This window comes from Hemiscyllium ocellatum, chromosome 5 (genome assembly GCF_020745735.1).
Source record: "Hemiscyllium ocellatum isolate sHemOce1 chromosome 5, sHemOce1.pat.X.cur, whole genome shotgun sequence".
Classification (NCBI taxonomy): Eukaryota; Metazoa; Chordata; class Chondrichthyes; order Orectolobiformes; family Hemiscylliidae; genus Hemiscyllium; species Hemiscyllium ocellatum.
In genome coordinates, this window is record NC_083405.1 from 61,575,103 (window position 1) to 61,591,151 (window position 16,049).

Here is a 16,049-nt window from a genome sequence, read left to right on the forward strand (position 1 = left end):
ATATGAAGCATAATCACTGATCCAACTCAAGTCACCTGCTGAGATACTGGCACAACACAAACTCTGGGGAGCTGTTCAGAGTCAGCGACAGCACTTGTTGAATCACCAGATATAAAGGAGTTGCAGCGAGGCTAAAAAGATAATGATATTTCAGCTCACCAAAACAAAGGGGCTAAGACAAGAACTTTGATACTGCAGCATATAGAACAATGTTATGGGGATACATATCAAACGCATAGTACACTGACTGACCTGTCAGAGACTATGTTTTGTCAGAACCATGGAAGGATTCAATTCCAAATTTGCACAGAACAGTGTGAAAATGAAACCTAGATCCTGAGAATACTTGCCACCCCAGCCATATTGTCACATTTGATGTTTGGTATCTTAGCTTCCACTGCAACACAGGCAGAAAGTGTTGCAGTGTTAATTAACCACTGGGATCATGAGTTTCATGCTTACTGTCATGCAGGCTTACGCTGCTGCTACTGCAGCTCCAGATATCAGTGCACAACAGGGTCTGTAGGGTCTCACAGCTGGACAATCCATCAGTCAGAATACCAAGACAGCTCTGCTCACCCACTGTGCCCTTGCCTTTCCAAAGTAGCAGCAATAACTCTGTTGTGTATGTACCTGCTGTCCGCTCACAGGATGACAGAATTCATGCCATCACTGTTACTTCTTCAGTTCCACTGCTATTGTCTGTCAGCCGGCAGCCCAAACCTCTACAAACCATGCCATACTGACGGTGAAATCCCAAGGTGCAGAAATGCTTGATGACGGGCAATGGAATTTGTGGTCTGTGATGGTCTACAGCAGAGAATCGAAGAAAATCAACTCAAATTTGTGCCACGAGGGGAGAAAAACTGAGTGAATTGACTGAAAACATTGCTACAGTCTCAGCAGTGAACACACAGCTCCTGTTCCGGATGAATTGGAGGGCCAATGATGCCAGAGAGACATTTAAGACATTTGAGCAGTAGTGAAATTTGACATTCTGTAGTTTTCTAAAAGGCACCAGTGAAAAGGAAAAGGTCAGCTGTATCCTTTTTGTGGACAATAGAGAAAAAGGTTCAGATCTTTACAAATATTGCTAATTTAAAATGACATGCTGTTGAAGCTTTTTTCTCTTACACTCATCAGGACAGATGCAAGAGTACGTTTCAAAGGGAACAATATGTATTGCATTAGAAACAGCGTGCTGATGTTTTTAGCAAGTACAAAACAACCTTGATTATCCTAATGAGATGGGCAGGGAGTATTCTGTTTGATCATAAACAAAGGAAGCCATACTGAACATTTAAACTGAACTTTCTGTCCACTCAGGAGCATCCTGTGTTCGTGCTAACTCCTGAGCAGCGACTGATATCACCCCCCTCAACATTTTGGATTGGGACAAGAGAATACTGAAGGTTCGTTGACTCATTCATGGAGTTGCGTGTGTTGCACAACGGTAGAAGACAAAGCTAGCAAGGATAAAGCAACTCCTGTTCGGGTGCAACGAGCAAATGTCAGACCTGGCCCCACTCTCTTGGTAAAAGTGACCAGCACAGAGAGAGAGAGAGGGAGAGGGGAGCACAAGCAACCAGGGAGAAAAAAAAATCCACCATTAGTCTGTGTGACATTGCAGATCAGAACAGGTACTTAAGATTCTGGAAGAATTGGAAATACAGGTTGCAGCTCAGTTTTTTTTTGTTTGTATTGTTTGCTGTTATTGTTAATGTGCAATTACAAAAGAATTGTTTTTGTTCTAGTGGATGACCTGTGTGTGATTGTGGGTAAGTGTCTCTCTCATAGTGTGTGTTTTTATATAGAGTTCATAACAATTTACCTTGAGATCTAGTTTGCATAATCCAAACTTCGGATAATCGATGCTTGGATAACCGAGGTTGATCTGCACTTTGATTGCTTGAAGATTCATCATGGAGAGTGTACCAGGGAAAGCTCCTGTGCCCCAAAGCTTTTGATTAAATTCAAAAATGGCAAATTCAGTCAAAACTTCAATGAGTGATATTACTTGACAATTACTTGATATGACAAAAACTTGAAGAAGAATGACAATACTGAATCCAGGCAGAAAATTAGGAAGCTAGCTGTTTAATACTATGTTTTGAAACTCATTTATTTTTTGGCTAAGTCAGAGGTGCATCAGGTTTTTGGAGGGATTTCTGCCACAAGACTGCAAGTTTTCTCACCCTATCTTACCAAACTCTCATCAACTACCTACATTGCCCAAATGGAGACTGTTATATCCAATTCCAGCCCCATCCTGCCACATGCCAATCCTAAAACAATTAGCCATTTAGCAGATACACTGGAATTCACCAGCAACCTCTGTATCCATCCCATCTTTAAAAGCCCATTATGCAACCAGACAACCACCATCAGAGCTGCCCTGTACAGTTCGTGACATTTGCCCTGGTCATAGCAGATGGGTAAATCTGTGCTCTTTATTAAGGTCAAGGACCTGGAGACCCTGCTTTTCTGGCAGTGTAGATGCAGGACTTTGTCTCCAGAGGATCAGCAGCTGAAGCAACCACATCATGCCAGGCTGGCTCAAGGTTGCCACCCAGGTTAAAAGTAGTCTCAGCTGTCTGAAAGAATGCACAGTGCTGTAGGTCAACGGTCTTCTCTACTCTGAGAGCATAAGTGCTCCCATCTTCTCTCCAATACCTCACATTCATTCTATCTTTGCAATTGTGCCACCTCCCAAGTCACACGTTCTATAATTCTTAATAATGCTTATGATATCTTCCATTACTCATTCTCATCCACCTCAAACCCCGACAACACTAACGTTGAATGCCCTCTGCACTAGCTACTGAGATCATCTCCCCACCTGCACCAAAAGTAACAGCAATACCACCCACCTTCACCCCCTGTGATATCTGTTTTTCTCCGATTCCAGGGACAAAGTAGCTGTCAATAAGACAGAAAGAGTCAAGAAGAGTGATGGACTGCCTGACATTCGGCTCCTCATCCCTTATACGGAAGCTATTCTGCCTCTAACCATCCCAAGTGACTGACTGATCATTTCTAAGTCCCCTGGGTTGGTACTGAGTTGACTTACTATACCCAAACTCTCTAACTGCAGACCATACACCATGACTGAGGTCTGATTTAAGGACTATGTAGTCATCTGTATATGTACACAAGTTAATATACAAAATATCACATCACTGAGCAACAATATATCTGTCTGTAGCACATGGTATAATCTAAGAAATATATATGACGGCATAGGAAGAGACCCTTCCATCCAACTTGTCCATGCTGACCATTTAGTTTAAAGGGTGAGATTATTTTAAACTTCTAGGAAATACAATGCACAGCGTGCCTGGCCTTCTTTTGAGTGTTCTTTCTCTGCTCTAATTCTCTGCCATGCTGCGGTTTGGGCAGTACCATTTTCTGATGACGGGCCTTCTGATTCCTGTGAACACTGTGGAAAGATGTCATACCACTTTTCCAACATTGAACAGAGTTCCCCAAGTGTGATGTGAAAATACTCTGCAAAGTTTAGTTACAGTGGGTACCAGGAGGATGTGGGTGCGGCTGAATTCAGGTCACCAGCGAGTCACAGGGGCAATATAGGCTCCAAAATAGAAACTTGGAGGTCTTTGATGCTTGCCAATATCTCAGTTTGCTCTCCGCAAACTTCCAGTGTGCAAACAGTCCATCACCCCCTGCCCCCTCAACTTGCATGCAGTCTACCTTCATGTCACCCTAGTCCCTTCCCTGTCCCCTCCCCATTCATTCAGCCCTCTCCCCAGTGTCCTTCTCTTCTCCCCTCCTACTCTGCCCCTTCCCTCTCCACCCCTTTCCCCTTTCTCTCCCTCCTCCCCTCTCCACTACTCCCCCATCCGTCCCCGCTCCCCTTCTCCAATCTACTACCCCCAACTCCCTCCCCATCAAAACAAAGAACTGCAGATGTTGGAAAAGTGAAGCGTTCTGACGATGGGTTGCTGGATTCTACAGATGCTGCCAGATTTGCTGTGTTTCTCTAACAAGCTGTTTTTGCTCCACTTAATGGACTATTGGCCCAGTTTTAAAGATGAATATGAGGCCCCACAACACTGACCCCTGCCCATCCAATCGTGGCCACATGTCACCTCACACTTCCTCATATGCCCCATGCTCCCTATGTAACCTCCAAAGTCACTTATGCACTACCCACAGTAGGGAAATCTTAAATTTATGTCTTCAAAATTAACATTAAACATAAACTAAAGATCCAACACATCTGTCATTCAAACACTTATTTAAATATTCATTCAAAAATAATCCAAAAAATGTAAATCCCCTTAAATTGTCAATCAGTTGCAACAACAAACATCTATTTATTAACTGCAAAGACTGTTCGATGTTTAATACCCTCTTAGAACTGATAATCAAAGTATCTACACAAACCCCCACTGGTAAGTGGTCCTGTAACTTTTGAAACTCAGGGAAGTATTCAGAATGGGCTTAGCTGTAATAACATTTAAGATCACAGAAATTGAAACCTATGGAAATTGCAAGAATAGGTGTCTATGTATTCAGCACTTTCTCTCATTAGACTAGGTTTTCTTTTCTCTGAATGAAAGGTGCATATTGTTTATCCGTTAAGTTTTAGAGGATTGGGGATTTAAATTACTGCAGGTCTTGAGACTTAACAATTGCCAAGTAGTATTTACATAAGTTTTGAATACTTACTAGCATATTCCCAGGGTGGAAAGTACTCTAAAGCATCCTGACACTTGCATAATGCCGTTAAATGTGGTGTTACTCTTACCTTTTCAGAAAAGGTATAATCAACTTTAATCAACCTATAATCAACTAATGGAGTAAAAGCACATCTAACTTACAATGCAACATCTAATTTTTGAAAATGAAAGGACTTTGTTTTTGCATTTTGAAAACTCAACGAAAACATTCAAAAAGCTGATGACTTTTTTGGCTCCCCATTTGTAAATGTGGTCGCCCAGGAAATTCAATGTGAAACAAAATATCTTTCTCAATCTGGACTCACATCTTGACACTGACCCAGCAGTACTGTGTGCTATGGTTAGGGATTGACTGGAATCTGTTTTAAACATCTGTGACAAAACAATTGGCACCAATTATATGTGGTCGACATTGTTTTACTCTACGACACTTCTGAAGAGCAGTAGTGGTCCTGTGTTCTTACCAAATTAGCCTGATGACAAAAATTGCATAATGGTTGGACTGCTTCCCCGTGGAATTGAGCCAATAAAGGCAGCAGTGCTCCATACAGGACCCCTATCCTCTGCTGGCAAAGACTGACAAAAACAGGAATAAAATCTGGATTTGGATATCACCTATTTTTAAAAGCACTGCTGAACTGACCCAATTTGGCAAAAATCCAGGTAAGAGTCATTAACTCAATGTTCTGCTCAATGAATCTTGTCAGGGATGATATGTGTGTCTTGGCAGGTACTACACAATTGCGTTACTACGGTTTATGAAGGATAAAATAAAGTAAGTCAGCAAAACCGAGGACTCAAGAAACCATTTACAAAGGTACTGAAGTCATTAGAGTAAAATAATGTCTACGAAACACATTTGGTGCCAATTGTTTTGTCACAGATGAGTCACAGATGTTCAAATTGATGTTTAAACTAACGTTTAAAACAGATTTCAGTCAATCCCTAACCATAGCACAGTACTGCTGGGTCAGTGTGAAGATGCGAGTCAAGATTGAGAAAGATATTTTGTTTCACATTGAATTTCCTGCTGGCCTTTAATTAAAGAAGGCTGTGTTGTACGACGCACCCTGTCTAAATGTCACTCCCACATCATCCTCGCATTCATATTCCACAACTTAACCTGGTAGTTGGTGTCTGTTACTGAAAGGTAATGGCAATGTTGATAATGCTAACGACTTTGAACAGTAAGTAAAAATAAATTACATTGCTTTAATAAAATAATGCATATAAAGGTGTAATAAGGATAACTGTTATGAACAATTCTATTTGCATATGCTCCTGGTTGATCTTTTCAGACATTACAAAAGACATAAAAAATACCTATTTCTGTTCCACTCACAAATCCATTGGTTAAATATAATAGCATGTTAATGATAGCAAAAAGCTTTTCACTGTGCCTCGGTACACATGATAATAAATTACATTCAAATTCAATTGATGATGCATGTCATGTTTGTGGAAATTGGCCAATAGGTTTGAGAATTAAAAGTATACCAAAAGTTGCAAATGTTCTGATCATTTTACATGACTATGTTTTCTTAAATATTCATGGCATCATGCCTCTTCTCTCAAAAATTGAGAGGTTTCTGAATTTACACATTAACTGCCCTTTATACCGACTGCAACATTGAGTCTTGCAGAAGCAATCTTTGAATGAGATATTGGTTTTGAATGTAATACCAATCAATTTGTTTGGAATTGTAGCTGAATAAAATGATTAGATTAGATTAGATTAGATTCTCTACAATTTGGAAACAGGCCCTTTGGCCCAATAAGTCCACACCGCCCCTCCAAAGAGAAACCCACCCAAACCCATTTCCCTACCCTATATTTACCCTTGACTAACGCACCTAACGCAATGGGCAAATTAGCATTGCCAATTCACCTAATCTGCACATCTCTGGATTGGTTGAAAATTTCACTGGACTATAGACTGACTTGTTCTACTGGTCAGTAACTCAGCAAATTGCTTTCTCGGTAAAGAATGTCAGTCACTGCTGCTCCCAAACATCTATGTTTGGGAGAAGTATTCAATGTGAGAAAGCTGAGTGAGTGAGATGACAGAAGATTCTTCTCTCAGCGATGGAATGAAGTAAACATTGGCTTTCAAAGGGTAGCTTATTGCATTTTATGTACATCTAGGAGCACATTCTACAGTGAAATGCAGCGATATGTGATAGACAATTGTTAAAACATTGAAATGGTTCACACAGTGTGATGGAGGTACACATAGGTGTGAATCGGGATAATTGTAACCAAGCACTGTGAACAATTAGCTACCAGGTTTGAGTCAAGTTTGCTGATCTGAGACAGACAATTATTAAATTACAGACTGCGCTCAACTATATCTTCAAAGAAACAGTGCAGAATCAAAAAGTGAGTTGCATGTCTTCAGATGGTAAATTGGTGTTAGGGATTTTATATATGTCAAATTTTAATTTAGTCTCAACTCAAATTCGCCCTTCTCAGCCAATCATCTGTTTTCACATTAATAAGTAGGCATGCTAAGATGCTGCCATACCCTGAGTCCTCATTGTCCCACTGATCATATTGATGCCAGCTCACTCTCAGTGGGAGATCATTGTACTATTGAAGGCTTCTGTTCATTCTGAGGATCCTCACATCATCTGGGAATAGTTTTTAAAGGCTGTTTTTGAACCTTTCATTAGGACGTTGAGGCAGCCCAAAGATCTCCCCATGTTTGAGCAGAGCTTACCTCTCTTAGATGAATAGACATCGCGGCAGTCTTTTCCGTGTTTTTGTTCTGCCCACCAGGACAGATTGTCCACTTCGTGGAAGCTCCTTATTGCCATTGCACTATTAACTTAAGGGATCATGATCCAAAAATCATCTGAAAGCCTCAAAATGTTATAAGTGCAGTTGATTCTGGCCCATGTGACAGAGCACCAATAAAGCAAACTCTTTTATTCCTATTCTTTTGCCTACATTCTAACCAGTTACTGATGCATGTCACAAGGTTACCTCCAATTCTGCGTGTTCACACTTTTGCTGTCATCAGCATTTTGTTAAGAATTTTCTACATGTACCTTTACTTGAAAAAGTATAGAAAATTATTCAAAATTCTAGAGTATTGTTAGGTAGCTAGCATTCAAAAACAGAAATTACTGGAGAAACTCAGCAGATCTGGCAGTATCTGTGGAAAGAAAACAGAGTTAACATTTCAAATTCAGCGACCCTTCTTCAGAGCTTTTCTGAATTTCTGTTTTTGTGTTTTAGACCATCAGCACATCTTTTGTTTTCAGCACTGTTGTCCTTTGACGTCCACATTTCATTTCTTTCACATTTGTCTGCTTCTTGCTCATGAGACAATGATATATATTTACAAACACTTTATTTCTGATGGTCACAAATGTTTTTTGTTGAAGAAACAGATTATTTACACTGAGCTAAAGTACAAAAATATAATACAATTATTTTACATTATGAGGACCTGCTGAAAAACACTGAATACATATTACATTGTACACAAATCACACTCGATGGACAGTGTATTTACCATTTTTCAGCAAAATTTTCCAGTCACGCAAAGTTCTTTAAATATAGCTCTCATGGTATCTATTCAGGGGAAAAACTATTTCCTTACTCAATTCCTTCCCACAGCTACCTGTTGGGTCTCTGCTGCTTTAACCATTAATGAATTTCCTTGCTTAGCTGGGAAGGTGAGTTGTCAGTGCCATAGTTGGAGAGTACATCTGCAGCAGAGGGTTTTATCTAGAATCATCACTCAAGAGTTGGATTTGGCCACTCCACACTGCCTGATTCAGTATTCTGGCACTGAGTTAGCAAACTTTACCCACATACGAGAAATCAAGCTAAAAACAAACATCATTATTACGATTCTAAAATAACCTTTATGAATACTGTCACCTGATGCTCAATTGTTGCAACTGCTAGGCTGCCCACAGAAACCAATCTAGAGTAGGGAGTTTTTATATTGGAATATTACATCTGAAAAACAGCACTGCGCCCTTTCATATGAACTTCTTGTTGCTTTTGCTCTAATCTTTTTCTTCGAAGATCTGTTCTAATTTCAGTGCATTGTCTGTTCACTAGTGGCTTTGTTTCTGAACTGTGAAAGAAAATGATAGCTCATATGACATTTGAGAAACAGAATGCTTGAAATTGAAAACTATGACTTTTGGAACAAAAGCTTTGGATTCTGATCATTTTTCTTTTGAAAATGTGATTTCAACACGACATTAGCATTCTTTTGATGCTATGGTATTTACCGGTATTTAGAATTTTATAGTCAGACTGCTAGTAATTGTTATGATTTCAAATCAGTCAATCTGAACAAAGGCACCAAAAGCGTTATTTTTGGTATGCTCATTATGTCCACACAAACTGTAAACTGGTTAGATTTTTCTCCAATATATTTTAACATTAATGCTGTCACTCCTAAAAGCAAAACGTCCAGTGTCAATCACAAAGTAATGGCTTAATAGACACCCCAGTCCAATTTCACTTTCTACTGACATCAGCTTCCTCCTACCAGCTATGCTGAAAGCTAACTTAGCCCACTAAGTAACATACCATTTTCCACTTAAAGTTCTAATAATAACCTGAGCACAGGACAGCTAATGTAGCACATTTTATTTGTAGATAATTAAATATCCATAACAAGAGTTCTAACCAAGACAAATGTGTGACATTAGAAAGCAATTGTAAATCTGCTGTTCAGTGGGAACATGAGAAAATCTGAAATCACTGTTCCAATATATTCAGGCAATTGCAGCTATAACATTTGATGGAATTAAAATGATAATTAATTTAATCTAATTGTGGCCCTAATTAAAGATAGATTAAAGAGTTGCCTCAAAATTAGTCACATACAGCCACCAATAATAATTGTCAACACCTTAAGGGTTAGCAGGACATCATGCAATATCCATGGATTTAAATATTTATATGTGTGACATTTCAAGCAGAAATGCCTCTGTCTAACCCCTACCAATAGCTTCCATGAGCGTCAACTCATTAGATGACTTGCCCCAGCAAGAAATCTCCAAAAAACAGAAACCATAGTACTTACAATGGTTAACTTAATGATAACATTTAATAAGGGGTAAAAATTAAGATAAAAATCGAATTGATTGGTGACAAGAAACTTCCTGAATTTAAAATATTAAATAGACATTTAAAAGAATATTAAAAACTTTTAAAAATAACATTTGCTCAGTCAATTAATCATGTTCTCCCTACTTTCATCCACATTATTGTTACCTTTGTATCACATCCTTCTGTACAATCTTTAGCCTTTTGTAACAGCTGTTCATGTAAAATTATCCTGAAGCTATTTCATACATCTTAAAATGTGAAAAATTAGCATCTAAAAGTTCTTAGTCATATTAATGGGAATTAAACTCCTGTTTATTTTAGTAAAAAATAAACAACTTCTTACTTAGTAATACTAATGAAATTGTAGGAATACACAACTCTGAAATGTCATTTCTAGGAATGTTTTAGCAAGCAAATGTTAATAAATTTTACTCCCACTGATGCCAATATTTTCCTTTAAGAATTCTGAAAAGTATTAACTAGGTCTCACAAAAATATCAAAACTAGAATTTTCCTTCTGCATCAAAACGCACCACAGTGAGATAACTAATTTGTCTAGTTTACTTCAGCATTTATAAAGGTTTGAATTCCCTCTTTTAGTTTAGAAATATTACTGACTCATGTCTAATTCACTCGTAATGAATGATGCTGTAATGAACCTGAGAATGTAGGACTTTGAAGGATGCCAACATCACAGATTGGTTCAGAACAGGAAGACCTTTCAGCCATTTGCCGTGTCTCAATCACTCTTACTAAAACCATATACTAGCTGCTTACTACTTTCTGCATAAAAGGATTTTTTTGGCATCTGACCTAAATTTCACCTTTTCCAGAACACCTTTACTCCCACCCCCAATCACCCTGAAACTCACAAATCTTGGACAAAATACACTTTGCTGCCTTGTTTTTTTGTTTAAAGGCTATTTGCAGGTTAATTGTGTTCCTGTGCACTGTGTATAAAGGCTAGATGGTCCACTTGGCCCATACAGATAGATTTTGGAAACTGGTGCTAATAATAAAATTTAATGAGAATTGAGGTGTACATTGGGAAAAAGTGTGGAGGTCGTCACTCCCAGCACAGTTTTCTTTCTTTAAAAAAATGTATAGGTCTCACTAATGTCTGAGGCCACTTCTAATACAACTCCCACTGCATGCTTGGACTGCTACTTTCTAACATTTACTTCAATGTTAAAAAACCATTTAACCATGACACTACATAAACCATGCCAATAGTAAAGCTAAAAATAGATTGTTGAAGCTGCATTTGTTGCAGAAGAGTACAATCAATGCAGATCACTTTTTTCAAATACACTTCCATCAGTTACACTTTCAAGTATTCAAAGACTGATGAAAAATAAAACCATAAATTTTAGAAATTCACATGCTGCTCAACCAACATACAGAAGAGAAAAAGGTAGTTTAGAGATAGATTAGTATTCTAGGATGTGACTTTTCTTAATTTTAGAATGCAATTTTATTGGTGGATTGTTGCTGAAGGAGGGCAAGAAATGTTACTGTCTGAACTTGTAATGAAATTGCCCATTTTATCCCCTTTTGCACTGCAGCATTTCGAGGGAGGAAAATGCCATAACATATATGTATTTCTGTTACAGTGGGAAAAATAAACAGCAGCCTGTTTCAATTGCTGCTGTAATTATGCTGATATTTGTCTTTTCAAATTATGACAAATAGCTTAGACTTTGATATCTGGCAGCATGTTACCTAATACTTTCATATAAAATATCCATATGAATTACTGAAAACATTTATTAATCCAATTAAAATAAACATGTAACAAATTGCACTAATGTATGGGACTGTGATGTGAATGCTTTAAGTAGTGTTAATAGAAGAAAGCAAACATTTGCAAATGGTCAGATATCCTAGATAGTGGATGATGAATGCCAAATGATATCTTGTGGCTTTCAACATCAGGTAATTCATTTGTTTAAGGAACTGAATCTTACAACCTGCTCTTGGCAAAATAACAGCAAACAGCTGAGAGCAGCCTTATGAATCTCAACAATCAAGCAGAAAATAAGTTTAACTATTGTAATATATCATATGCAAAAGACTTCAGTTGTGAGAAACCATTCAAATCTGCAATTAACAAAGGAACTCAACATACAAAGCAACAACAGGATAAATTAACAGTTTAAATCCTGCAAAAACTGCAAGTATTCACAGCTGATGGGCTCTGTGCAAAAGCCATTGTTTTTCAAAATTGCTGTTAATAATGTTGTTGACAGTGGGGCATTGAGTTGCCTAATGAGCTAAACATACCTAGTTAATCATTTGTACTATTCATATGTTCAGTCAATTATTTACAGTTTTGTAAATCTCACACTGAAAATATTTCATGATTGTCTGAATTTTCAAACAGCAAAGGTAAATTGGTCAATAAGTATACAACAGACAATGGAGATTACCTAGAAAAAAAAGTAACACAGATGCACTTAAGGTCTACCTTCTAACTATCTTGAAAGTAATGTAAAAAAAAACAGATTCTGCTCTACAAGTTGCAGTTGGCTGGGTCTTTGGAATGGCACGAAGTGACGGACAGTCAATACAGTTGAATATTCCTGACCACATACAACATAAAATGCAACAGTCTCATTGGGGCAGCTCTGCAAGTCACTCAGAAACTCGATTTGTTAGGACTTGATTCCCAGCCCTATACCACTTACATCTGAGTTGAGTTGTACTTTTCAAATGTTCTCATTGCTTTAGTATATAATTGAATAGGACTGGTGAAAACACAAACACACAAAATTCATTAAATGACGATCTTCTGTCCACAGGCACTGTTTGTGTTTCTTTAGTCACTGTAAGATAAACTTCTTTAATAGAAGGTACAGTCCTTAGTTCTAGCACAGCAGAACAGAACAACTAAATTCCAACTTAGCTGAAATCCATTTCTGTGTTTGATCCTTTCAAGTGTTGTCATTGGTGTTTAAGTTTTAGACAGGCAAAAGGTAGGAACGAAAGTTGGTAGTTATTAGTGCAGCCTCATCTCCAGTCCAGAATGAAAAGAGGGATCTTTAATCAGTAGACTAGTCTGCTTTGAGCAATTTACCAATCTAATAGTCATCGTACATATTGAAGTCTGTGAAATAGGTATTGGAAAAGGACTTTGCATGAAGATGTGGATTGAAGTATTTATTTCGTTCCTCAAGGATTAAATTGTTTTTGTTGAAAGCCTGGAAAATAAAGATATTACTTATTAATACATCTATAAATATTATATCATTTACTATATCAAACTTCCTGGGGTTTCAGCTTTAACTCTTGAAGTGACTGCACTGTTCACAACCAGAAATTCAGTTTTCAATCTTGGTGCTGAAGCAGATCTGGAAGGCAAGTGGCTCTGCTCAAGGTATAAAGGCACATGAAATTTCGGGACCAGCCCTAACTATCTGTTCATGGCTAAAGTGATCCAACAAATGTATTGCTACCATAGAGTTGATCTTACACATACTAGACCATAGACTCTTTCAAAATCCCTTTGTTTATGATCAATCTTATCGCCTGCATAATCCCTGCATCTTTTCATCACTACCAACTGATTAATGCATCTTCCAATCAAAACTTTGAACAGTAATCTAGTAAAACAGATTGATATCTGTTTCAGGTATTTAAAAATAATTCTCTTCATTTCTCCAATAATTACAGGAAGTAGAATTTTCAACTTCAATCATCTGAAACATAATGTAGCAGAGTAGAGAGATCATTCATCATTTTAGAATTTGTCTGACTTTCAAGGCATTCATTTCCATGGCATGTTAACATAAACGTGAGACAACAGGAAGCTGATTGGTTCTGCCACAGTACTATCCAGGTAGTGAAGTTAAAAATTACTGCCATGGTACTATAAAGAACTAATTTAGGCAGAAGTTGAATCAAGCAGTAGACGTCATTAGAATTTTCGGTGCTGCTGTTAAGTTTTGCAAAACATTTCCAATAAATGATTTTCTTATCAGGATGAAATGCATATTTTAGTTTAAAAAAAATTCACCTCTTCTGCTTCATTGCTACCAATCTACGTGCATATGGCTTTAGTAATGCAAGTTGCAATTGGTATATGGTTTGTTAATTAGGAGAAAGACAAGCATTTTCCCATTTTGTTCATGGTGGTTTTCATGCTTAAGAATTTCTGATAAACCTACCTGCTCCAGGAATTCTAATGTTATTATGTTATTTTTTAACCTCATGTTAATAGAAAAATGTTGACATTAGCTGGTAAGTTTCACAGACTCTACTTTTTAGTAGAGTGCACTTGTCTACTTGTTTAATTATACTTGTTTAGTTATGTGACTATATATATAGGAGACAACAGTAATAAATTCAACTTATGTCTTAAAGTTATAATGTCCTACCTTAATGGCTTCCACCGAATCATATTTATCAAGTTTATTGACATGATTTGTGATGCTCGTGTTGAGGGGAACTGCAGAAATTGGATGGATGACAGTAGCATCATGGGACTGCCGTTGATATCGCTGGCAATAGGTATATACAAGTAATGTTAAAAGACAGCCTAAGATAGAGCAGCTCAATCCCACTGCAATCATATGGAACATGTTGAATTCTGCAAAGAATTTCAGAAACAGGGAAATAAATACTTATTAAGTAAGTGTGAACTTAGTCAAGAATCTTCATCAAATGCAGGATTAGAGAATCAACACTTACCACCACATCTTCTGTCACCCAAGCTGGACTTAGCAATATGCACTTCTAAGGGAATAATTTTTTTAAAAAAGAAGTTTATGTTAATTAAAATGCTTACTGAAAATTTGAGTAAAGAAAATGTTTTGAAATATTGTCAACTCTCGTAAGTTTATTTAATTGAGCCGTAGAATCATAAGACCTAAACCTTGACCTATGTCAACCCACTGATCCCAAATAGGCAGCTGGTGAAACATTGCTCTTAACATTCAAAATTGTAGTGTGGATTTTTGGGCAACATCACCACTCCTGTTCATTCTCCAATGACACTTTTTTAAATGAAAGAATTTACTTAATATAGTGCCTTTCACAATCTTAGGATATTCTAGAATGGTTTACAGCCAATCAAATACTTCTAAATTGTAGCAATCTTGTAACTTGGGTAAACATGGCAACCAATTTGCTCACAGCAAAATACTTAAAGTGACATCCTCACAGATGGTTGAAGATAAGTTATTTTGTCCTTTTTTTGAAGAAAGGTTGTAAGGCAGAGGTGCTGAGTAGTTTACCAAAACCAATGGAATAAACAGATTGTGAGGCCTTGGATTTTTTTTTTAAGTTGGAACAATAGAAGCAGCCTGGATGGGTATGGCCAGCTGAGACAGACCAGGATTTCTAGATTTTTCATAGTTTTTAGGCTTAGCTTTAAGCAACAGGTGCTGTTGTCTTGAAGAAATGGAAGCTATTTTCCCTCTCTTGATTTCAGCCAAAAGCTGGAGGTTCTCTTCCTAGCCTGCTAGATTGCTGTTTTTCTGAATTTGCCTTTTTGCCGAAGGGTGTGTTTATGGGATGTGACTATATTGGAACTGTTAATTAGTAATAGTTATTGTATCCCTTATTTTGTTACATTTTCCAGTAGAGTTAAGTTATCCTAAAATATTCTTTCTTTGGTCGCATTTTAACTGTAGTGTTTAAATAAACTATGTTTTGCTTAATGTCGAATAATGTGACCTGTTGCATTGCATCTGAAACATGGCACGTCACATTTGCCTTTAAAATAAGAAAAAAGTTAGGATTTAGGCTATTTCTTAAAATATTTGGAGGATGCCTGGTTTGGTCCATAACACATCAATGAGATTGTGATAACATGATTTTATTTTTATAGATGTTGGTTATGGCACAACTATTGGCCCATGCAAACTTTGGGGGGAAAAAAGTCTTGTTTGAATACTGCTGAAGTAGGAATGAGGGAGATTAATATTAGTAGATTTAAGATTTATGTGCATGATAATCTTTGTTACAGTTATTCATTAAAGCTCAGACAAGGAAGTTGAGTTACCCTTGGAAACTAGCAAACCCAAGGCTGGAGGTTGAGATAATAGCGAGCTAACATGGGGTTCAAACTTATGAATGTGGTGCTGGAAAGTTCTCGGATAGCAAAGATAAACCTTTTCCTTACATATGCTCACATAAAATATTTTCTTGCTTAAACCATGCAGATTATTTTCACAACACAGCATTGGGATCTTTTACATCTTGAGGTCTAAATATGAGGACATTAGGAGAGAACAAATTTGGGCTTGGCTATGGTAGGCTGCT

The 16,049-nt window shown here is 37.4% G+C and overlaps 1 protein-coding gene across 4 annotated transcripts in view; it reads right to left on the bottom strand.

The window, feature by feature from the left end:
* Window positions 1-8,075: 8,075 nt before the first annotated feature.
* Window positions 8,076-16,049, bottom strand: part of sema5a (sema domain, seven thrombospondin repeats (type 1 and type 1-like), transmembrane domain (TM) and short cytoplasmic domain, (semaphorin) 5A) — a 236,376-nt gene continuing 228,402 nt past the window's right edge. For all 4 annotated transcript variants that reach the window (XM_060824788.1, XM_060824787.1, XM_060824786.1 and 1 more), the window contains 3 exons: window positions 14,475-14,519; window positions 14,162-14,373; window positions 8,076-12,985 (listed from right to left, as the gene is read on the bottom strand). In XM_060824788.1, coding sequence (XP_060680771.1) covers window positions 12,866-12,985; window positions 14,162-14,373; window positions 14,475-14,519 — 377 coding nt within the window. In that variant the 3' untranslated portion in view covers window positions 8,076-12,865. The remainder of the gene's footprint in view (window positions 12,986-14,161; window positions 14,374-14,474; window positions 14,520-16,049) is intronic.